Source organism: Pseudophryne corroboree, chromosome 11, assembly GCF_028390025.1.
Source record: "Pseudophryne corroboree isolate aPseCor3 chromosome 11, aPseCor3.hap2, whole genome shotgun sequence".
Lineage (NCBI taxonomy): Eukaryota > Metazoa > Chordata > Amphibia > Anura > Myobatrachidae > Pseudophryne > Pseudophryne corroboree.
In genome coordinates this window covers 114,820,336-114,844,181 of record NC_086454.1, presented here as the reverse complement: position 1 = coordinate 114,844,181, position 23,846 = coordinate 114,820,336, and the positions used below count along the sequence as shown (strand labels likewise).

At 42.5% G+C, this 23,846-nt stretch overlaps 1 protein-coding gene across 1 annotated transcript in view; it reads right to left on the bottom strand.

Moving 5' to 3' along the window:
* The window catches only part of LOC134968664 (mucin-5AC-like), a 509,092-nt gene that overhangs the window by 258,043 nt on the left and 227,203 nt on the right, over positions 1–23,846 (bottom strand). Inside the window, exon 27 of the mRNA XM_063944186.1 lies at positions 18,497–18,671. Coding sequence (XP_063800256.1) covers positions 18,497–18,671 — 175 coding nt within the window. The remainder of the gene's footprint in view (positions 1–18,496; positions 18,672–23,846) is intronic.

Here is a 23,846-nt window from a genome sequence, read left to right as displayed (position 1 = left end):
AACCCCTGGGCCCACCGCACTCGGCACAAGTTGCTGAGCTAGTCGCCCTAACCAGAGCGTGTGAATTGGCCAAGGGTAAATCAGCTAATATATACACGGATTCTTGATATGCGTTTGGAGTGGTACATGATTTCGGGGCCCTATGGCGCCTCAGAAATTTCATGACAGCAGCTGGCACACCCGTGGCGCATGCGACCCACATCAAAAGATTGCTATCAGCAATACAAGACCCCGACAGAGTTGCTGTTATCAAGTGCAAAGCCCACACTTACAGTCAAGACCCAGTGTCACTTGGTAACAGCCGGGCAGATGAAGCTGCCAAGGCAGCAGCAAGTTCAGCCACACTAACCAACATCACACCACTGATGACATTTAATACAATAAGCACACAACAACTCATTGAAATGCAAGATTTGTGTTCCCTGCAGGAGAAGTCCGTCTGGAAGGCAAAGGGATATGGAAGAGAGTCTTCGGGCCTCTGGACAGATGGGCACGGTAAGCTAGTGTCCCCCAAGGCATATCTTCCAGCCCTAGTGGAAGCAGCTCATGGCCTGACCCACTTGGGCAAGGAGGGTATGTGCAAACTGGTCAGGGCATACTGGAGTGCACCAGGGTTCTCATCTCATGCAGGTATGAGGGCAATGGCTTGTATTACCTGAATGAGAAAGAATGTTGGGAAGACAATACTGACGGAACCATCCAATATCCCTCCTACGGACGGACCCTTCCAGGTAATACAAATAGATTTCATACAGTTACCACCCTGTAGGAATCTGAAATATGTCCTAGTGTGTACAGATGTCTTCAAATTGGGTAGAAGCATTCCCCGCTGCCACAAATACTGCTACGTTCACTGCAAAGAAAATTGTGCAGGAATTTGTGTGTAGATATGGTATCCCTAGAATAATTGAAAGTGATAGGGGTACCCATTTTATAGGTGAAGTCTTTCAGGTCATGTGCAAACTGATGGGTATTAATAGCAAGCTACATACTCCATACCGGCCACAGGCGAGCGCAAAGGTGGAGAGAATGAATAGCACTATTAAGAACAAGCTTAGCAAGGTGATGGTTGAAACTGGATTGTTGTGGCCAGAGGCATTGCCACTAGTGTTGTACAGCATCAGAACCACGCCCAGGTCACCACTTAACCTATCACCCTTTGAAGTTCTTTTTGGGCGACAACCTTACGTAATGATTGACACCCAGGATGATTTGAAATGTAATAATGAAGTGACTGTGCAATATTTGGTTAGGATGAGCCAGCAGCTCAGAAATCAACAAAGAAATCTAAAGCTGGTGATTCCTGACCTACCAAACAGTAATTGTCATGACATTGAACCTGGGGACTTTGTGATGATTCGAAATTTTCTACGCTCAGGTTGCCTCATTGACAGGTGGGAAGGACCGTACCAAGTTTTATTGACCAGTACAACAGCACTAAAGGTCGGCGAAAGAGAGACATGGGTCCACTCGTCCCACTGCAAGAAAGTTGCAAACCCGGAGACAGCTCGTGATAAGGAGAAAGGTGAAGAGAACCTTGTATCGCTGGAGCAGCTATTCCGGGAGAACTAAAAAGGCAAGACTGCTGAGCGGCACCCGAGCGTAGGGAGCGGAAAGAGCAAAGACGGATGGTGCAGCCAGAGACGGTTAACAAAGATCAAGGAAGGTTGTAGCACCAGTTTTTCTTTTTTCACCTCCCCACTACTTTGTCTTTGTTTTTCCCCCTCATCTTCCTATTTTTGTCCCTAACGAAATGGATCCATCCCAAGAGACTGTATTCTGGCTTTTTCTGGTGGTTTTGTTTTTGTGCAGGACAATTTGTTTTTGTGAGGGCCCCCGAGATGTCGAGCAAGGATCTGGAGTGAGTTCTGATGGAGAGTACGGGTTGATAGGACCCCAGGATCAGCGTATCACTTTCGCCAAGGCTAGCATCAGAAAAAGGAAATCCACAAACTGGAACCCAACTCATCAATCACCAAAAATGTCATTTTAGTGTTGTATGTACCGTTACATGTCTTCTGTTCATCTCTGTAGGGCTAGGTTAGTGAAACACACATAGTCATTAGATAATAGGGACACATAATTGCTCACACATATGGATCCCCACAATGTATCAGCACATAAATGTGCTCTCCATTTATCATATAGATCGGTGGAGTTTGTTGGACCATGTACAGACCCTTAATACGGGATGAGAAGGAATATAATGAATACTTCGCAAAGCCAAGAAGCTAGTGTTGCACGATGATGCATCCCCCTCAGGCAGTTACTCATACATACACGTTTTTCCTATCACACTAGGCCATCCATGTCTCACCTTTGACCTTTTCTCCCTCTTCCAAGGTACATACTCGCCCATTGTAATGTATAGCATGTAAATATTTTTCTCTGTTATTAATATTAGTGGCAGTTATTGTTGACTGCCAAAGGGTGGACTGTCGAAGTTGAAAAATATTGCAATACACACACCACATGCAAACACCACGCAGATGGCATCCATGCATGTACTCAGTCTGCCGTGCGTGCGCATACTCGCAAATTGCGTACAATCGCCTCCCACGGTAGTGGGCGTACGGGCATGGTATGAGCAATTACAGAAAGATTCTTACTTGCAATGGAAATTATTACATGCCACAGTACCCAGCCTGTGTCGAGTCAATGTTCACGCACACACTAATCTAACCAAACATGCACATCCTTCCAACACAATGTCTTGTTCACTCCAATGTTTGAACAGACCCCCTGGTCTGTGAAGAAAGACAAACACAAACCAAACAAGACATCGTTTGGTGGGGGCCAGAACAATGGGAGACAAATATCCCAATAGATACACACAAGCCTGCGGTTGCAAATTATTAACTACTGGCAGCCTGCAGTCTAGAAAACCTTTGAAAGATAGATATAATAGCAGGGAAACACTTATAAATATATATATATATATATATATATATATATATATTTGTGTGTATCTTGAGAATGGTTGGTCATTTCATGTGTAGGATCATGTTGCCTGGAGATAACATAACAAAGTGACCAAATGAACATGGAAATATCTGTCACACATTACATATTTCCCAAACTTAGTACACACATTACACATAGTCTCCCCTTTCCCCTCATGCAACTTTTACTTATTTACAAGGCACAACAAGGGAATTATACACCTTTACAGTATGCGAGGGGACAGTAACTGATCAGAGCATCATGCATGGTATCTACGTGTTCGGATAATTATGAGTAATAATCCGGTGTTGGTTTGGAGAAGATCGCATGTTGTTGCGAATAGTTATACGCAAAGGCAGATTAAAGGTATATTTGTGTTTATTATGTACTTGGTATGCGGTGGGAATCCAGAGCTGACCAGCTGTACACACCCCTGGATCAAGGCATCGCCCATCTCTTCAAACCGACCAATGACCTCTCCTGTACTGTAAATGACCATCCCTCCAACCAATCAGAGGAGAGCATACAACCCCATTGTATTGTATTTTGGGCAAGGGTATATAAACCTTGCACCTGGGCCGGTCACTCTCTCTCTCTGCTTTTTAAAGACTCATAGGTCGTCTCGCCAGACGACTGGGGACCGGATCCGGGTGGCGCAAGCGACAAAGCGTACGTATCATTGGGTGTGACTCTCTCTCTGTGATTGAATTGTATGGTGTTGTACCATTTATATTGTAACTTATTGTAACCCCCTTTTTCAAATATATTATTACTTGTTGCTGCTTTGGACCACAACTTACAATCAAATACTGGTGTCGCATTCAGTTTCTGTTGACCGTTTGTATAGTGTAATTGCCACACCTAGAGCTGCCTCGTGCTCTCAGCGTGTCGGTATGTGTGTATGCACTGAGTGTAAGCTGCACGGCTATTCCGGCGTGTGTACGCAAAGTGCATGCACAGTACGGGACTGTGTACGCTAACTGGGGACAGAGTACGTAGGTAAAGGATTTATTACAGTGGCCACAGCGGCTTCAGTTACAGTGTGCAATAGGGGTTAGTGGCTGCTTTCCAAGAAGTCTAGCAAACTTCTCAACTGTATGATGATATAAACTGTGACAGCTATCTAGTAAGCCTTTCTCATATCATTGAAACAAAAGAGACATAGTCCAGCAAAGGCGTATTTATAAACCTCCTTGGGAATTGTGTCTGACCCTATTGTTACACTGAAATAATTATTTTCAGGATACTTATAGGACACATCTGTGCAGATGACGTGTGGACGGCTACTGCAGATCTGCAGACATCTTTTCAGACAATAAAACAAGTTAATATTTACAGTACATGGAAAACTGGACAATTTTCAAGTCTATATGGACTGTTGCTGACATAGAACATACTAATACACACCCATACTGTACAACTTGTAAAGAAATTTATACCAACGACAGTTCTGTGCTGGTGCAGATATGATTTGTTTCACCAAGCAACTACTATGAAATAGGGATAGTCAAGCCCTTCAAACACAAACAGATAGCAAATACAGTAGATTGTAGGGTTAATAAATATAACCAGATGGGATAGTGTACCAATATAAATATGGATGGAGTAATTCATAATTTAATACATTAATAATTAAAATATACACTAAAATCATGAGCCATATACTGAATGAACTTCACCCAGAATTGAGTTCATGAAAATAGTTCATTAATGCCAGCCACTGAAAAAGTGAAATGCGTTAGCTGTACCTACCTCCACCCACCTACTTTGGATTGCTGAAACACCATCTTGATGCCTTAATCAACTTCTGGACAGCACATTTGAAATATTCCACCAACTTCCATTGTAGTTTTGGACTGTACCCACCTAAGACACCACATCACTTGAGGGCTCCAACTCTGCATGTCAGACAACACATGCTCAAGAGATTACCCCACTATCAGTCACTGAATACTGTCATTATTTTCTATTGGACAGTGCTATTTATTTAAAGGAGGCTTAACGTCAGTGACCACCTAAATGGCTTCTGAGGTACATATTGGAACATGCTTCATTTTGATCAATTGGCAGTTGTTCTAGACATTGATGAACTCAATTCTGGGTGAAATTATTTCCGTAAATATCTCATGATTTTATTGTATATTTTGAATAATTTATGTATTAAATGTAAGAATGTTGACTCCACCCATAGTTATATGTTATTGTTCATGTAACATTGACACTGTATCGCATATGGTTATGTATATATATTTGTGTTGCTATCTATTTGATATCTGCTGTATAGGACTGGTTGTGTATTAATAGATCTGCACTAAAAAGGTCTACAGTCAATAGGTCTACCACTAATGGTAGACATGCATTAGGTCGACAGGGTCAAAATGTTGACAATGTCAAAAGGTGCACATAGAATAGAATGGTATCACCCATTCTAGTAAATGTTAAATTATGCGTGTCTTGCCTTCCCTCTAAATTAGTGTTTGACGTCACCTGTGGTGAACTACTTATCCAAGGTATTTCAACACATGTGATGTCCTGCAAAAAAAATGAAGTCCAGGTGCAAAGCATTTAGCCCCTCCTATAATGTATATTGGGGGTAATTCCAAGTTGATCGCAGCAGGAAATTTTTTAGCAGTTGGGCAAAACCATGTGCACTGCAGGGGGGCAGATATAACATGGGCAGAAAGAGTTAGATTTGGGTGTGGTGTGTTCAAACTGAAATCTAAATTGCAGTGTAAAAATAAAGCAGCCAATATTTACCCTGCACAGAAACAAAATAAACCGCACACATCTAACTCTCTCTGCACATGTTACATCTGCCCCCCCCCCTCTGCAGTGCACATGGTTTTGCCCAATTGCAAACAAACTTGCCTCTGCGATCAACTCAGAATTACCCCCCTTGTTGGCAGTTCTGAAAGAGAGTTTTACATCTGTAGTAAACAAAAAAATCTCAGTTAAGTACAATTTTCCTTTTAGCATTTTTTATTACTTAACTATGGGGGTCATTCCGAGTTGATCGCTAGCTGAATTTGTTCGCAGCGCAGCGATCAGGCTAAAAATCGGCAGTTCTACACATGTGTATGCGGCGCAATGTACGGGCACAACGAACGATGTAGTTTTGCACAGGGTCTAGCGATGCATTTCAGTCGCACTGCTTGCCGCAGAGTGATTGACATGAAGTGGGCGTTTCTTGGTTGCAACAGACCATTTTCAGTGAGTGTGCGGAAAAATGCAGGCGTTCCAAGAAATCGCAGGCGTGGCTGGGCGAAAGCTGGGCGGGTTTGTGATGTCAAATCCAGAACTGAATAGTCTGAAGTGATAATAAGCGCTGAGTAGCTTTTTAGCTAGTCTGAAACTACACAAAAATTTTTTGTAGCCGCTCTGCGATACAACCGTTTGCACTTCTGCTAAGCTAAAATACACTCACAGCGGGCGGCGGCATAGCGTTGGCATGGCTGCTAAAACTAGCTAGTGAGCGATCAACTCAAAATGACCCCCTATATCAGTTCAAAATGACCAAACACATCAGCATACAACGTTTTTGCTATGAAACTTGTGAAACAGCACATTATTAGCTTGCCTCTGTTTGCATATAATTTGCATAGACATTTGTGTAAGCATTAAACACGTCACTTTGAGGTAAAATATGTGACTGTATTTGCTCCACACACTCTTACACTAATATGTCAGTATATTGCAATATTTTTCCCATAAAAGCTAAAAAAGTCAGTTTCTATTCTTTTAAGTTTTGTTAAGTGTTAAATTAAGTAATTACATGAGATCAGGTTTTTGAAGTGTAATATAAAAGCAAATAAACAAATGGCAGGTTTGTAACATTTTATTCTGTCAACACCAGCATATAATGTTATTTGTTTCTATATTCAATGTTTATTTGAAAACAAAAATATACAAATGTAATAAAAGCATTTTTCAAAGTAATCATGGCGTGAATGCAATTTTTACATTACAAATGACAAAAATAGGATTTTAATTACCTACCAGTAATTCCTTTTCTCGTAGTCCGTAGAGGATACTGGGAATCCATTTTTTACCATGGGGTATAGACAGGTCCACTAGGAGCCATGGGCACTTTAAGAATTTGATAGTGTGTGCTGGCTCCTCCCTTTATGCCCCTCCTACCAGACCCAGTCTAGGAAACTGTGCCCGAGGAGACGGACATACTTTGAGAGAAGGATATAAAAGGATAGTGGGGAGATTCCGAACCAGCACACATAAACAAGAGGAAAGCCATGCTAACCAAACTTGAAACCAGGAACAGCAATAGCTGAACCAAACAATAATACTTAACCAAGTAACAGTGCAGGAAGTACGAAGCACCAGGAGGGCACCCAGTATCCTCTACGGACTAAGAGAAAAGGATTTATCTGTAGGTAATCAAAATTTTATTTTCTCTTACGTCCTAGAGGATACTGGGAATCCATTTAGTACCACGGGAAAGTACCAAAGCTCCCAAACCGGGTGGGAGAATGCTGAGGTTCCTGTAGAACTGATTGACCAAACTGAAGGTCCTCAGAGGCCAAAGTATCAAGCTTATAAAACGTAGCAAACGTGTTTGAACCTGACCAAGGAGCTGCTCGGCAGAGCTGTAAAGCCGAGACACCCTGGGCAGCCACCCAAGAAGAACCCATGACCTAGTAGAATGGGCCTGTACAGATTTTGGAACCAGCAATCCTGCCGTGGAATAAGCATGCTGGATAGTGAGCCTGATCCAATGCGCTATGGACTGCTTTGAAGTAGGACACCCAATCTTATTGGGATCATAAAGAACAAACAGTGAGTCTGATTTTCTGTGACGAGCTGTTCGTTTTACATACACCTTCAAAGCCCTCACAACATCCAAAGACTTTGAAGCAGCAGAGGTGTCTGTAACAACCGAAACCACAATAGGTTGGTTGATGTGAAATGCAGACACTACTTTAGGAAGAAATTGCTGATGAGTTCTGAGTTCAGCTCTGTCCTCATGGAAAATTAAGTAGGGACTCTTGTGAGACAATGCCCTCAGCTCCGACACACGTCTTGCTGAATACAAAGCCAACAATGTGACGGTCTTCCACGTAAGACATTTTACGTCTACCTCCTGTAACGGTTCAAACCAGTCCGACTGAAGTAACTGCAGCACCAAATTGAGATCCCAAGGTGCTGTGGGAGGCAAAAAGGGAGGTTGCATGTGCAGAACACCTTTCAAGAACATCTGGACCTCAGGGAGAGAAGCCAATTGTTTCTGAAAGAGAATGGACAAGACAGAAATCTGGACTTTTATGTAGCCCAGACGTAGGCCCACATCCACACCTAACTGCAGAAAAATGTCCCAGATGAAATTCCGCTGCAGAATATTGTCTGCTGTCACACCAAGAGACGTATTTCTTCCAAATATGGTGGTAATATTTAGACATTACCCCCTTCCTGCCTTGGATCATAGTCGGGATAACCTTGTCAGGGATCCCTCTCCTGACTAGAATCAGCCATTCAACCTCCACGCTGTTAAACATAGCAGCAGTAAGTCTTGATAGACGAATGGGCCCTGTTGCAGAAGATCCTTCCAAAGAGGCAGAGGCCACAAATCTTCAAGGAGCATCTCCCGAAGGTCTGCATACCAGGACCTTCTTGGCCAGTCTGGAGGAATGAGAATTGCTTGAATCCTTTCCCGTTTTATTCTTTTTAGAATTAGTGGGATCAGAGGAAGTAGAGGAAACACGTACACCATTTGATAGACCCATGGAGTCGTCACAGCATCTACCGCCACTGCCTGAGGGTCTCTCAAACTGGGACAATACCGCCCGAGCTTCTTGGTGAGATGAGAGGCCATCATGTCAATTTGTGGATATCCCCACCGATGAGTCAAGCACCTGAACACCTCCGGGTGAAGGCCCCACTCCCCCGGATGCAGGTCGTGTCTGCTGAGGAAGTCTGCTTCCCAGTTGTCTACTCCAGAAATGAAGACCACTGACAACACCACAGAATTCTTGACACCTCTGACATTGCTGCTATGCTTTTCGTTCCGCCCTATCAGTTTATGTATGTCACTGCCGTCACATTGTCCCACTGGACCTGAATGGCTGGATCTTGAAGAAGATATGAGGCCTGCAGAAAGGGCGTAGTATATAGCCCTGAGTTCCAGAATGTTGATTGGAAGGATGACTTCCTGACTTGACTATCTTTCCTGAAACTGCACCCCTTGGGTGACTGCTCCCCAACCTCTGAGGCTTGCGTCTGTGGTTAGCAGAATCCAATTCTGAACCCGAACCGTCGACCCTCGATTAGATGAGAAGTCTGAAGCCACCTTAGGAGAGAAATCCTGGCTTTTAGCGACAGACGGATTCTCTGGTGCATGTGAAGATGTGATCCGGAGCATTTGTCCAACAGATCGAGCTGGAAGGGTCTTGCGTGAAACCTTCCGTACTGAAGTGCCTCATAAGAGTCTGCCATTTTCCCCAGAAGGCGAATGCATAGATGCACCGATATCCGGGTTGGCTTCAGGACATCCCGAACCATCGACTGGATTACCAATGCCTTTTACAACCGAAGGAATACTTTCTGCAACTCTGTGTTTAGTATCATTTCCAGGAATGGAAGCCTCCGTGTTGGCTCTAGGTGAGATTTCGGAAGGTTCAGAATCCACCCGTGATCCCGGAGTAGTCTGGTTGAGAGACCAATGCTGTCCAACAACTTCTCCCTGGACGGAGCCTTTATCAGACGATCATCCAGGTATGGAATTATGTTCACTCCCTTATTGCGGAGGAGAAACGTCATCTCTGCCATCACCTTGGTGAACACCCTTGGTGCCGTGGGGAGACCAAATGGCAGGGCCTGGAACTGGTAGTGACAGTCCTGCAGTGCAAACTGTAGATAAGCCTGATGAGGCGGCCAGATCGGAATGTGAAGGTACGCATCCTTGATAGCCAGAGACACTAGGAATTCCCCCTCCTCCAGACCTGAGATCACCGCTCTCAGAGACTCCATCTTGAATTTGAACACTCGTAAGTACGGGTTCAATGACTTGAGGTTCAAAAACGGTCTTACCGAACCGTACGGTTTCGGTACTACAAACAAGTTGGAATAATACCCGTTGTTTTGCAGATGAGGTGGAACTGGAACAATGACCTGAGTCTGTACCAGTTTTTGAATGGCGTACTGTAAAGTTATACTTGCCTCTTGCGAAACTGGTAAGTCTGATTTGAAGAATGTGTGAGGTGGGAGCTCCTGGAACTCCAGTCTGTAGCCCTGGGATATAAGATTTATGACCCAGGGATCCTGGCACAAACTTGTCCAGATGTGACTGAAGAATTTTAGTCAGGCTCCCACCCACCAGTCTTCCAGGCATTGCGGTCCACCGTCATGCTGAAGGCTTTGAGGAAGTAGAGCTTGAACTCTGTTCCTGAGAACTGGCAGTTGCTGGTTTTTGTAGTTTACATCTAGCGCCTCTGGTGGCTGTAGAAGAACCTTTGGTTCTGCCCTTAAACTTGGCTGTCCGAAAGGACTGTAAATTAGAAGCTGAGTAAGCCTTCCTGGTTTGGGAAGCTGCGGAAGGAAGATATGTAGACTTACCCGCAGTAGCTTTGGAGATCCATTTGTCTCATCTCGAAATAAGGCCTCTCCTGTGAATGGCAGGCCTTCCACACCTTTCCTGGAGTCTGCATCAGCAGTCCACTGCATGCTGACACTGCCAAGCAGTGTTGCATGCATTAAGCAAGCCTATTTCTTTTATGGCCTCCACCATAAAGTTTGCAGAGTCTTGTATATGTTGCAGGAGTAAAATAATCTCTCCCTGAGATAAGGAATCTAATCCCTCAATTAGGTTACCACGACCATTTAGCAATGGCTTTAGTAATCCACCCACATGCTATAGTAGGTCTCTGGGCCACCCCTGCAGCTGTTTACAAAGATTTGAGTGTGGTCTCAATTCTATGATCAGCCGTGTCTTTCAGGGAGGCTGCACCAGGGACAGGCAATACTATTTTTCGTGGCATCCTGGATACTGATGCATCCACTATCGGTGGATTTTCCCATTTTTTCCTGTCCTCAGGAGGAAAAGAACAGGATGAGAGTAACCTCTTAGGGATTTGAAAGTTCCTATCAGGATTAACCCACGGTTCTTCAAACAGGGTATTAAGTTCCTTTGACACAGGAAAAGTGACTGAGGATTTTTTTTTTACATTAAAGTAAGATTCCTCACACTCCTCTGTTACCTTATCAGGGATAAGTAAGACGTCTCTGATAGCCTCTATGAGAGCCTCTATTTCCTGTGACAGAGTAGCTTCCCCTATCTGTGAGTCCACCTCACCCTCCTTCATGTCTGACCCTTCATCATCTGAGTCAGACTGCAGGATATGGGCCAGAGTACGTTTTTGCGGACAAATGGTAGGGGGTCTGAGATGCTGGTTTGGGGACTGAGTCTCTGTTCATAAACTCATCCATAGACTTAAGTCCTGCGTCTCTCTCTCACTGCGGGACAATTTAGTAGAAATATTGGAAATCATTCCCTTAATGGAATCCAGCCATGCTGGCTCAGCCCCGCTAGCCTGGGAAGGTGCACTATACAGAGTAAATTGTAGTATGCCCCCTGGGGAAGAGGAACACTCTGCTTTACATGAAACACACTCTTTGCCTGACCTATTGTAAATGTGACAGCACACACACACACACACACACACACACACACACACACACACACACACACAGGAAAAGGTTAAAAGCACAATTAACCCACAAAGAGCTCTTCCAGGGAGACACAGAGATAGTATGTGGCCAGCACACAGCGCCCTTACCGCTAATTCCAAGCCCAGCCGGGTCGCAGACTAAGTACCCAGATTGGGTATTCAGTACACTAATAATCGCCCCCCCCCCCCCTGCTATGACCCCCTGGTACCGCTGAGGTAACTCTGGAGTCACGCTGGAGGAGCTGTCAGTCAGCGTCTGTGTCCACTGCAGAGGGAAAATGGCACTGGTGAGCTGCTGGATCTGCTCATAGTGAAGCCCCGCCTCCTCAATGGCATGCAGTCTTCCCGCTTTTTTTTATACTGGCTAAAGTAATTTAGTGCTTAAACTGGAGTCAGACCCCTTCTAAGTCTGTGTTTGCCACTGTGGGTACTGTGTACAGTGTACTAAGACTCAGTTCGCCCCCTCAGAAGCTGTGCGTCTGCACTGTGTACTGAGACTGGAGACCCAGCCGCCACCTGTAGAAGCTGTGCATCTCCATACCCTCATGCCGCCATAATGGCTGGCGACCTGCTAACCGGGACGCCGGCTTAGTACTCACCACTCTTCACTCTTCTAGGTCTGTTAGGGGTGGCGGCGTGCTGCGGGAATGTACGCTCGCCGTAATGGGGCTTGTGAATAGTTCCCTCAGGAGCTAGTGTCCTGTCAGCATGGAACAGGACCATTAACCCTTCAAGAGGTTGGGCCGTTTCCCCCCCATGAAGCAGGCAGGCTGGTGCCATCCAGTCCTGCCTGAAAATAACAAACAGATAAAAGAAATGCAGAAAACTCTTCAGGAGCTTCCATTAGCATGACGGCTTCTCCGGGCACATTTTCTAAACTGGGTCTGGTGGGAGGGGCATAGAGGGAGGAGCCAGCACACAGTCTCAATTTCCTAAAGTGCAAATGGCACCTAGTGGACTCGTCCATACCGCTTGGTACTAAATGGATTCCCAGTATCCTCTAGGACGCAAAAGAAAAGAACAGAAAAACAAAATATGGGGGAAAGATGGGAGGAATACGGAGAGGAGCATAACAGAGATCAAGAAGAAAAAGGAGAAGAGAAAGAAGAGGGTCAGATGAGACTGGGTCTACAGTTGAAATAGATATCTGTCCTGTGATCAGAAGGAGGACATATAGGGCCTAATTCAGACCTGATAGCTATGGTGCATTTTTTACATCCCTGTGATCAGGTAGTCGCTGCCTACAGGGGAGGGGGAAATCGCTGTACAGGGGTGCGATCAAAAGTGCAGGAGAGCTGTACAAACAGAAGTCCAGTGCGATGATCGGTGCCGTAGCTGACGTCAGAAACCCTCCTTCCAAACGCCTGGTCCCTCCTGCGTTTCTCCGGACACTCCTTAAAAACGGTCAGTTGCCACCCACAAACGGCCTCTTCCTGTCAGTCACCTTGCGATCGCCTGTGCGATCGCTTTTCTCGCACATCCTGTCGATCCCTGTCACTGCGGACCAACACGCCTGCGCATTGCGGTGAATACGCATGCACAGTTCAGACCTGATCGAAGGCTGTAAGAAAAGGCAGCCTAGCGATCAGGTCTGAATTAGGCCCATAAAACGAAAAGGCTGATCCACACTAGGGTCCACTATTCCAGCAAATGGGGATTGCACTCAATGGAATCTTTATAGTCTAGCCAAGCAGGCCACGTAGAGATAAATTCCTGCTATCTGTTCTGGCTAGTAAGGTAACGGTCTTCCATATCCACATACGTGTCAAGCCTTTGAAAGCAGGCAGATATAGGACATGGGTTTAGGGCCTTCCAGACAAATAGGATAACCGCTTTTGCTGCATTAATAAAGTACTTGAGTTAAGATTTCTTATACCTAGAGATATGAATATCTAATAGATTGAACAGCCAAGATACAGAGTCAGAAGACATTCCCTCCCCATCACAGTCTGAATAAATGTATCCTAGAATTTGCAAATTTTGGGGCATTCCCACCAAATATGAATTGGATGACCCCAATATCTGTCCACAATTCCAACAAGTTAGACATGCCTGGGAATATTTTACTCAGAACACTGGGAAATCTATACCACTACGAGAAGAATTTCAAATGCATCTCAACTACAGAGGTGCTTTGTGAGGAGACTTGAGTAAATGAAAATAATTCCACTGCCCCTCTGAAATACTGAACCCCAATTCCTCATGCCAGGTGAGGGTGAAAATAGGGAGAGAACAGAACTGTACTCCAGCCAGCAGTTTATAGATGTCAGAAAGGCTACACCTTGGTGCCAGTCTAGCAGTACATAGTGATTCAAAAGGAGTGAGAGCTTGTGAGATCAAAGCCACATGAAGATGCTTCTGTAAGAAGTGCTTCACTTGGAAATAGCATCATAGCTCTCCATTTGGCAAGTTCCCTATCTCCTGAAAATTTGAAAAAGAGGTAACTATATAATTCTGACTGAGACGGTGCGGATTTGAAGTGAACCAATGTGGGAAAGAAAGGGGGATGTAGGTCTGGAGGAAAGTAAGAATTGAAAAAGAGGGAGGTACAGTAAGTGGAGAAACTAGTGAAGATATGTTGTACCTTCCAATGCGACAGTGTAGGAGTAATTGTCGAGTGAGACAGGGATGGTAGAGTCGGACCCCAAGGGACTACATCAATGGGGGTGGGCAGAATGCTATCCTCAATCGAAATCAACTGTTTATAACCTGCACCTATTGTCCATTCTACTATATGGAAAAGAAGGACAGCACGGTAATAGGTCAGAAATTTAGTTTGCTGAAATCCCCCCCCCCCCCCCTAATGTTTATGCCTGTAGAGGATGCTGTGTTTATTGGATTGGTTTTTATTGCCCCCATACAAAATGCTGTACAATCTTATGCAGAGCTTTGAAGAAATAGGTGGGTATGTACATATGAGTAATGTCTGTAACAAGTAAAGTATCCTGAAGAGGTTATTCATTTTAATAATGTGAATGCATCCTAGCCAAGAGACCCATACAGAGATCTAAGGCTGAAAGTCCAATTTTACACCCTGGAGAAGTGGGTCAAATTTCAACCTGGCAAGGTCAGTGTTGTCCCATGTAAGGAACACACCAAAGTATTTGATACAAGAGGGATGCCACACAAAGGGGAAAGCTTGTTGCAACTGAGCAACCATTGACGCAGGAGCGTTGATATTAGTGCAATCAATTTAGAATAATTCATTTTAAAATTAGCAGAGCAAACCTTTGACATTTCTCAACAAAAAGAGGGGAGAGATACAGTGGGATTTGAGACAAGAGCAAGGAGGTCGTCTGTGTAAAGCGCAAGTTTGTGGACAGACGATCTGGCCTGTACTCCACTGATATTTGGGTTAATCTGAATCGCTCTGACCAAAGCCTCCGTACAAAACATTAAGACAAGGGGTGAGAGTGGGCATCCGTGTCGAGTCCCGTTTGAAATGGAAAAGGATGGAGAGAGTGACCCTTTTCACTCCACCCTTGGCATTTGGATAGTGGTAGAGGGAGAGTATTTTGGAAAAGGCAGGTAGGACATAAGCCCAGTTCCAGCAGTATCCTGGACAAAAACTGCTAATCCACCTATCAAATGCTTTCAGTACCTGTCGATAATATCATAGGGGTGGAAGAGTTGGAAGCAAGATGCGTCAGATTAATCACTTTGGAAGTGTTGTGGCCCGGGACAAACCCAACCTGGTCCTGATGAATAATGTCACATATAAATGGTTGGAGGTGGGATGCTATCATTTTTGCAAATAATTTCACATCAATATTTAACAAAGATATTGGTGCTAACTAGGTGGCAGAGTGGAGTCTTTACCCTCTTTCAGGATAACTGTCACATGTGCCTCTAGAGACTGTTGTAATGAGGGACAGGAGTCAGAAAGTTGATTGAGAGACTGTAATAAGAGCGGGACCAGGGTAACTTTAAAAGCTTTATAATAGGCAATGGTTAAACCACCGGGGCCTGGGTTCTTTCCAGATGGAGAGGAGTCAATGGCTGCTTCCAGTTCAGTCAGGGTAAATGGGCTCTCCAAGGAAGTCACCACCTCATCCGATAATGAGAAAACTCTACTGTTGCCAAGTTTTCATCTATGCTTCTGGTGTCTGTGGCCATTTTGTGCTTCACATAATGCTTTTTGTCACTGAAGTGCTTTTTACACACATCCACAGTGCTTCAGAGTCCCAGAATAGTTCACCCCTCCAAAATTTAATGCCACACGAGGCTTTCTTGTGACGACTTGTTCTTGAGGAATAGTGACCAAACAACTGGTCATAATACTGTACCTCATTAAACTTTTCATGAGGGCCACATTCTTCTCAAATGCAAACTGCATGTTGCGGCCACTCTTTGTCTTACCTCTGACTACAGAGCCATCATCATCATCATCATCATCCTTCTTCAGCTCAGACTACACCAAAGACTGCTGCACTGAAACCTCACAACACAAGCCATCACAACACAAAACAATGAGCACTGATAAATAAAAGAAAAAAAAACCCTCCAACACCACCTCACACACATTTGTCACACACATTCCACAGACACTCTCAAATAATGGCAAGATAAAAATGACACAAGACAAAACAAAAACAGACATTAAAACCTAACAAGACAATAAACAAAGACAACTTACAAAACCAAGCAACAGTCGCAAAACCTCAAAGAAAACTCTCCTCTCCAACCACTGTGCACACTCCTGCCAACACAAACGCCACCATGCATGTCTGGGTGGATTGGTGGTGTTTTCATAAGAACATTGTTGCGACACTGTAGCATGTGGATTTCGGGCCAATCTCAATGTGTTTGCAATTTACTCCGATTCATATTGCAAATTCAGGTGCAAGATCAGGCGTGTTTGGATTTTGAGATTTGCCATTTGAGTTCCATCGTAACCACAATTTGCGAATTCAGTTGCAAATAAATGACTGAACTCACACACACCATAACACAATTAGTAACACAATTGAATGACAATGCGTAAGCAAATACAATTCTTAGTAATTTTGAGATTTGCGTCGCCCAACATTCCAGCAAAAAGTGAAAAAATGGATCGCAGCCCAGCACTAATCTTAATAAATTTCCCTCTAAGTCTAATTTTTTTGTATTTTAATTGGTGTCCCATATTGCAACAGATCTAATTTTGAAAATTTGTATAATGCTCTATATTCCAGATTAATTAAATATTTAGCCCTGTTGCTATTGACACATATTTCTAATGGCAGTTATAATTTTACAATACTTATCAAATGCAAGTGTTGGAGCTTCATAAATAAACTATAATGATAACAATTGTGCATGGGTCAATTTGTAAATGTGAAATTTCACAATTAAATGTACTCCATTGACACCCTATTTCATTGAGCAGTCTTGCTAAAGTCAAACCTCCAAATCTATTTTGAATTTTGAGTGCTTTTAGTAGGTTTATCATTTGCTTCTGAACTTTATATACATTGTAACTATTTAAATTAATTTGGGATTAAATTAAAATTTAGAGCTGAAATGTAAAATGTCCTTTTTACTGTCATTTAAAGACTGGTATCTAACAGAGTATTTTACATTGTACATTTTTGCAATAATTCTGGAAAGTTAATATTAAATGGGGGCAAATTTATTACATTGGGTATGGTGGGCAGCATGTATAGTGTAATGGTTAGCATTACTACTTCACAAGAATGAGTGGGTTCGATTCCCACCATGGCCCCCATTGTGTGGAGTTTGAATATTGTTTCCATGCTTGTGTGGGTTTCCTCTGGGTACTCTGGTTTCCTCCAACAATCCAAAAATATACTGGCATGTTAATTGGTTCCCAACAAAATTAACCCTAGTGCATGTGTGTGTGTGTGTGTGTGTGTGTGTGTGTGTGTGTGTGTGTGTGTGTGTGTGTGTGTACATGTGAGGGACTGATGTGAAAGGTCCATATTTTCTGTAAAGCTCTGCGGAATGGAATAAGCGTGCATTATATAAATAACTGGTAATAAATAATAATAATAATAATAATACACACTTTTTACTCTGTAATAGTAATAGATGGTGGCAGGCAAAGAAGCCATCTTGCTAACTGGATACAGCCCAAAATAATATTAATTCTTTACTTCCACTCTTTTTACAAACAATATTGTCTTTGTTTCCTGACTGCTCACGCCCCTAAGGAGGGGAATCAAGCAAAAATGTTCCTGAACCCATAGCTGCACCCAAGTGGGGCTTTCACAGGGCCAGACCCACCATACCATTGATGACATTTTGAAAATGCCATTCTATACAGTAACATTGTGCTGCCACATACAACATTTCTATATGTCATTTTGCATAAAGAGATTAAAGTTTTGTTTTCCCTTTAGACAAGATAAAGGGGGACATTTACTAAGCAGTGATAAGATCGGAGAAGTGAGCCAGTGGAGAAATTTCCCCATCAACCAATCAGCAGCTCTGTATCATTTTATAGTATGCAAATTATAGATGTTACTTCAGTGCTGATTGGTTGCCATGGGCAACTTCTCCACTGGCTCACTTCTCCACTCTTATCACTGCTTAGTAAATGTACCCCTAAGTCTTTCCTCCGCCCATGTCCTGCTCCAACCTATACTGTATATTTTACCATATTGTGCTGTATCATAGGACAATGAACATAAACAACTGGTTGATTATAGAAATAAACAGAAGGAAGCTACACATGATAAAATAAATGGAAAAAAATCCAAAAAATGAAAAGCTAAGTGAGGACATCTGAAGACTTTAAGATTCCCATTAATGAAAACACAAGTAATGTAAACATAGCAGACAACCATATTCTGTAACTGAGCAATATATCTATATTAATATATTCTATATGAATATTTTCATGTATAGTATAACAACAATGATGCCACAGGACTTACTCTTGCAGGCAATCTGGTAGCAGCAGCCATCAGATGAATAGACCGGATATGGTTTTGCTCCATTAGGACAGGAATGGCTCAAGACAGGTGGACATTTCACTCGCTCTTTAGTAACATTATTATATCCATGACATGTGGCCACTGTACAGTTGTTAATTAGCCATGTCTCATTAAACTGTATTGGAAGAATAGGAAGTTAAAGTTCAAAATGTATGCATATATTTTACAACATTTTTTTACTGTGCATTTCAGCTATGGGTTATATTCACTTCAGCAGAGGAACAATTTCAGAAAGGAAAACATTACCATCTTTAATTGTTAGTGCCCTTTATTGGATGACAGATTGGTTATAGTTGATATAAACATGTGTAATGTGTGCTCCCCTTCAAAGCTATTATGATATTGCTTAAGAAACAGTTATTATTAAATATACAAGTCTCCTCACAAATAAATATGAATCTATCGATCTATCTACTCTATCTATCTATCTATCTATCTATCTATCTATCTATCTATCTATCTATCTATCTATCTATATATCTATCTATCTATTGTATCTATTGTATCTATTATATCTATCATATCTATCGTATCTATCTATCTATCTATCTATCTATCTATCTATCTATCTATCTATCTATCTATCTATCTATCTATCTATCTATCTATTATATCTATCTATCTATCTATCTATCTATCTATCTATCTATCTATCTATCTAATGATGCCATTGGAGACAATTCAGCTGTAACTGTTGCTGGCAGGCTGCAGGGTAAAGGAAATAAAAAGCTCCATCATCCAAGGAGGGTAGATAAGTGGGTAAGATAAATGCAAACTCAATGTTGATTTGTTGCTATGGGCAACGTATCCATTCTTTTCACTGCTTGATACATCTAGTCCCAAGTGTGTCATGTCAAGTCAAAGACCAACTGGATATAATGGTACGCTGCAATGGATATGTACTTTCTTCTGTTGACCAGCATCACATACATTACACATATTATATAAAAAGGCAAATGGCCTCCCCATATGTTTTGCTTGCAAAAAATGATCTGCCATACTGACAAATAAGGCAGACTGTTAAACCAAAGTTACACTGTGAGTGTCATCTTAAAGGTGTCCTTATATGAATAAAACCAATGTATACCACCATGAGATATTTAGGGGAGCCATATTCCTATCTGGCCAAACAAATAAATCGGAGATAATTTCAAAAAGGTATTTTGGAAGCCTCTGCTGCACAGCAAACACATGATAAGGCCCAGGAGGAGACCTTTAGGCTGTTGTAGGCACACCTGGACTTACTGTATCATTGAGGAAACAATAAGATAAGAGGTGCAACATACTCTGCATAAAATGATGCCAGTAGATGATTTCAGGCATATCTGATGGCTTTTGAAGGAATCACAAACTATGCTAAATTGCCAGTGGAGAATTGGATCAAGATGCTAGCATCTTGTTTGTTCAGGGAAGTTCTAAACACTTATATGGATTTGGAAAAAATAAAGATGTTGAACTATGAAAACCTAAAATGTGCTTCACATCAGATCTAAGGCAATCAGTCCAGCCCAACAATTTCATGATTGCTGCTTTGAAAAACTGGTTAGGACATAGTTCAATTTCCTAACAGTCTTAAAAAAAATGGCACTAGCAAGTGGTTTATTCAGCAATGCAATTTATAGAGTCTGGAGATACAGTTGATCTCCTCACCCAAGGCTTGGACAAAGGTAGTACTGCATTGGGATCCAAGTTGAGAAGATATTTTAATTTGTGGTATGAATTCACAACATGTGGTCATAGGAGCTCTAAATGTAAGTTAAACCGGCCACCTTAGGCCGAGAGATTTAAGGAACCTTAGTAGTAGCCAAATCAACAATGAGGTACATTCTAGGAATAAAAAAAAAATATTGGTGAGCTTGACAACACAAAAAGGCCTGGACATCCATTAAAAACAACATTGTTGCATGATCACAGGATGATTTGCATTGTAAAGAAAAAAACATTTCACAACATCCAGCCAAGTGAAGAACATTCTCCAGGAATTTTCCAAGTCTAGCATAAAGAGAATACATCACAAAAGCAAATACAGAGGGTTCACCACAAGTTGCAAACCATTCATAAGCCTGAAAAATAGAAGGGCTAGATTAGACTTTGCCAATAAACATCTAAAAAAGCCATCCCAGCTCTGGAACAGCATTATTTGGATTGATGAAGAAAAAATTTGGAGAAGGCTTGAAAAATGCTCATGAACCAAAGCATACCACACTGTCTGTGAAACATGGTGGCGGCAGTGTGATGGCATGTTTCTGCTTGGCTTCTGATGGCACTGGGTCACTAGTGTTTATTGATGAGGTAACATAAGACAGAAGCAGTCAGATGAATGCTGAAGTCCATAGGGATATACTATCTGCTTAGATTCAGTCAAAATCTGCAAAGTTGATTGGACTGTCTTCACAGTACAGATGGACAATGACCCAAAATATACTGCAAAAGAAACACATGAGTTTTATAAGGCAAAGAAATGGAATATTCTGCAACGGTCAAGTCAATCACCTGATCGAGCATGCATATCACTGACTGAAGACAATATTGAAGGCAGAAAGACCCACAAACAAACAACAACTGAAGACATATGCAGTAAAGCACTGACAAATATAACAAAGGAGGATACCCAGCATTGTATGACATCATTGGGTTCCAGACTTCAGGCAGTCATTACCTGCAAAGTATTCAAAATGAACATTTTATGTTAATTTGTCCAAGAAGGACTGGCAATTAGTCTTAAACTGGGTACTTAATTTTCCAATACTCTGGGGATCCAATTCCAATCCAATTCCAGGTCAGACTGTTTATACCATGTTACTGGAGACCTGGCCACATATTCTACATCCAGTCTATGCGTACACTCCCCTCCAATTTTGCAGCAGATCTCCAATCTACATCTGCTGAAACAATCTAGTGAAAGGATTGCATCACTGTATACAGTTCCAATCTTTGGCAGATTAGCTGCCACTCACAGAGATGAATTGAGAGAAGAATAGGACAAACCAGTCTTAGGAGCATACACATTTCTATATTGTTTTGATGTTTGGTCATCTGGTCTCCTGATTTTTCAGTAAGTATAAAAAATCTTGTGACAAGACCAACCAATGAAACCAGAAGTTGTGTGAGCATACACTGACTACCAATGTCCGACCAACATTTTTGCTCTGAGTTAAGATTGGATTAGAGTTTTACCAGCTTTAGTAGCATTAATTATTTTACGCAATGCTGATATTTTATTCTTTACTGCACATCTTGAAATTGGTTTGTTATTTTTATACATTTTTTTGGCAACTCCCTTTTTTTGTTCTTGGAGTTTATTTTCATATTGACTCTACAGTTGAGTCATACTCTTGAATTAAGTACAATATCTCTTGGATCCTGAGCTTGGGATCCTATTAATTATATTAATTGGAAGCAGATTTTATCTACAGTTCTTTAAGTGACATATTTTAAGATATTGCCTTACCATGTCTATAGTCACAGAGTTTGCAAACTAGAGGCCTGATTCTGAGTTGGGAGTAAAGCAAAAAGAGCGTTTACTGTATCTGTGCACTGTTGCAACACAAGGGATGCGAATACAAGATAAACAAAGTATATAGCCCACAAATACTGGCCAGCTTTATTTTTGTGCTGCAATTCAGATTTCAGCTTGGACACACCTTTCTCAAATCTAAATTAGATATGAGCGGTTCAGTTTTACCTAAAACCGTACATACCCGAACTTTTAGGTTTCAGGTTGAACCGAGTCCCGGCTCAGATCACTTTGGGGTTCCAAGTAAAACTGAGTCCCAGGTCAGGTCTTCCCATAAGTCCAGATCTCACATCTCAAAAACGGATCTTGGGTTTTCGATTGCATGTAATTCCCTCCATCGATTTCAGGTGCCATATCATACAGAATAGTGTAACAAGTGACTGGTAATGACTGGATTTGAATGCCATTCATGTTAATAATACTGTCACAACTGAGGGCTGGTGTTGGTAGCAGGAAGCCTCAGTTCTAGGGGCTGACGGGTACTTAAACTTAGGAGGTGAGATGGGACTCCTAGACATGCGCAGAGGCTGCAGCACCAATGCCCTAAGGCGTGACCACGACAACTGGAGGTAACTTTGAGATTTTTATTAAATGATAAAAGTCATGAAAAGTGCAACAAACAATAACCATCAAAAGAGTCTCTGGATTCCTACTGGCTTGAGACCAGTAACTTGGGAAATAGTTTAGGGTGTTTAATGATGCTTGAGATCGTTGGTGAAATAGTAGAATGATGCTAGATATTGCAGGAACAGCACTTAGCTGTAATGTTGAATACAGAGAACAATGTGAACAGAGTTCCGCTGGAGAAAAGCTATGGGTAGCCAAAGCATATACTCTGCCAACGCAGGGTGCAGTAGCTGGAAAGTCAGGCTGCACCACCGAGGGTTATCACAGGAGAAGCAGACTGCACCGCAGAGAGTTATCACAGGAGAAGCAGACTGCACCGCAGAAAGTTATCACAGGAGAAGCAGACTGCACCGCAGAGAGTTATCACAGGAGAAGCAGACTGCACTGCAGAGTATAGACACAGGGGAGTCAGGCTGTACTGCAGAGTATAACACAGGAGAGTCTCTAGTGCAGCTGAAGACTGGAATCGCTGAAAAGACAATTGAAGCACTGACAACTTCCTGGGTGCTGGGACAGGATATTTATACCCGCTGGTGAACAGGCATTGGCTGACAACTTGACACAGGCACCAGCAGCGCTGCAGATTGGTAAGAAGAATGACATGTGACTTTATCCAACATGGCTGCGCCCATGACAGAGTTTGAAGGGGAAAGAACCATGTGCCAAACAACAATGGCGGCAGAGGCCGCGGCAGCAGGTGACTCCACGCTCTTCCACACACGCACAGCGGCCACTGAGAGGACAGCGGCGGCCGCAGCTCACAGAGGACGCCACACTCAGTTTCCATGCGGCAAGATCGCGGGTGCGGCAGTGAAATTACTAAGAAGGCCGCTGAGCTGGCGCTGCGGGTAACACAAAAATGAAATGTAAAACAAAACATAGTTATGACCCGGGCCTGGCACGCTGAACCAATCTCAGGAGACACCTAACTGGTAGAAAATGGCGACCAGTCACCTGGATCGTGACAAATACTATACGGACAAAAACAGGTCCAAGTTAACTGTTTTATCCTTTTTTAAAGAAATACATATCCAAACCAAAACCAAAACACTTGAGGGTTGTTTTGTCAAAACCAGTACCAAAACATGATAATTAAGAACTAGAAATGTGTGCCGGAACATTTTTGCTGGCTTTGGTTTATTTCTA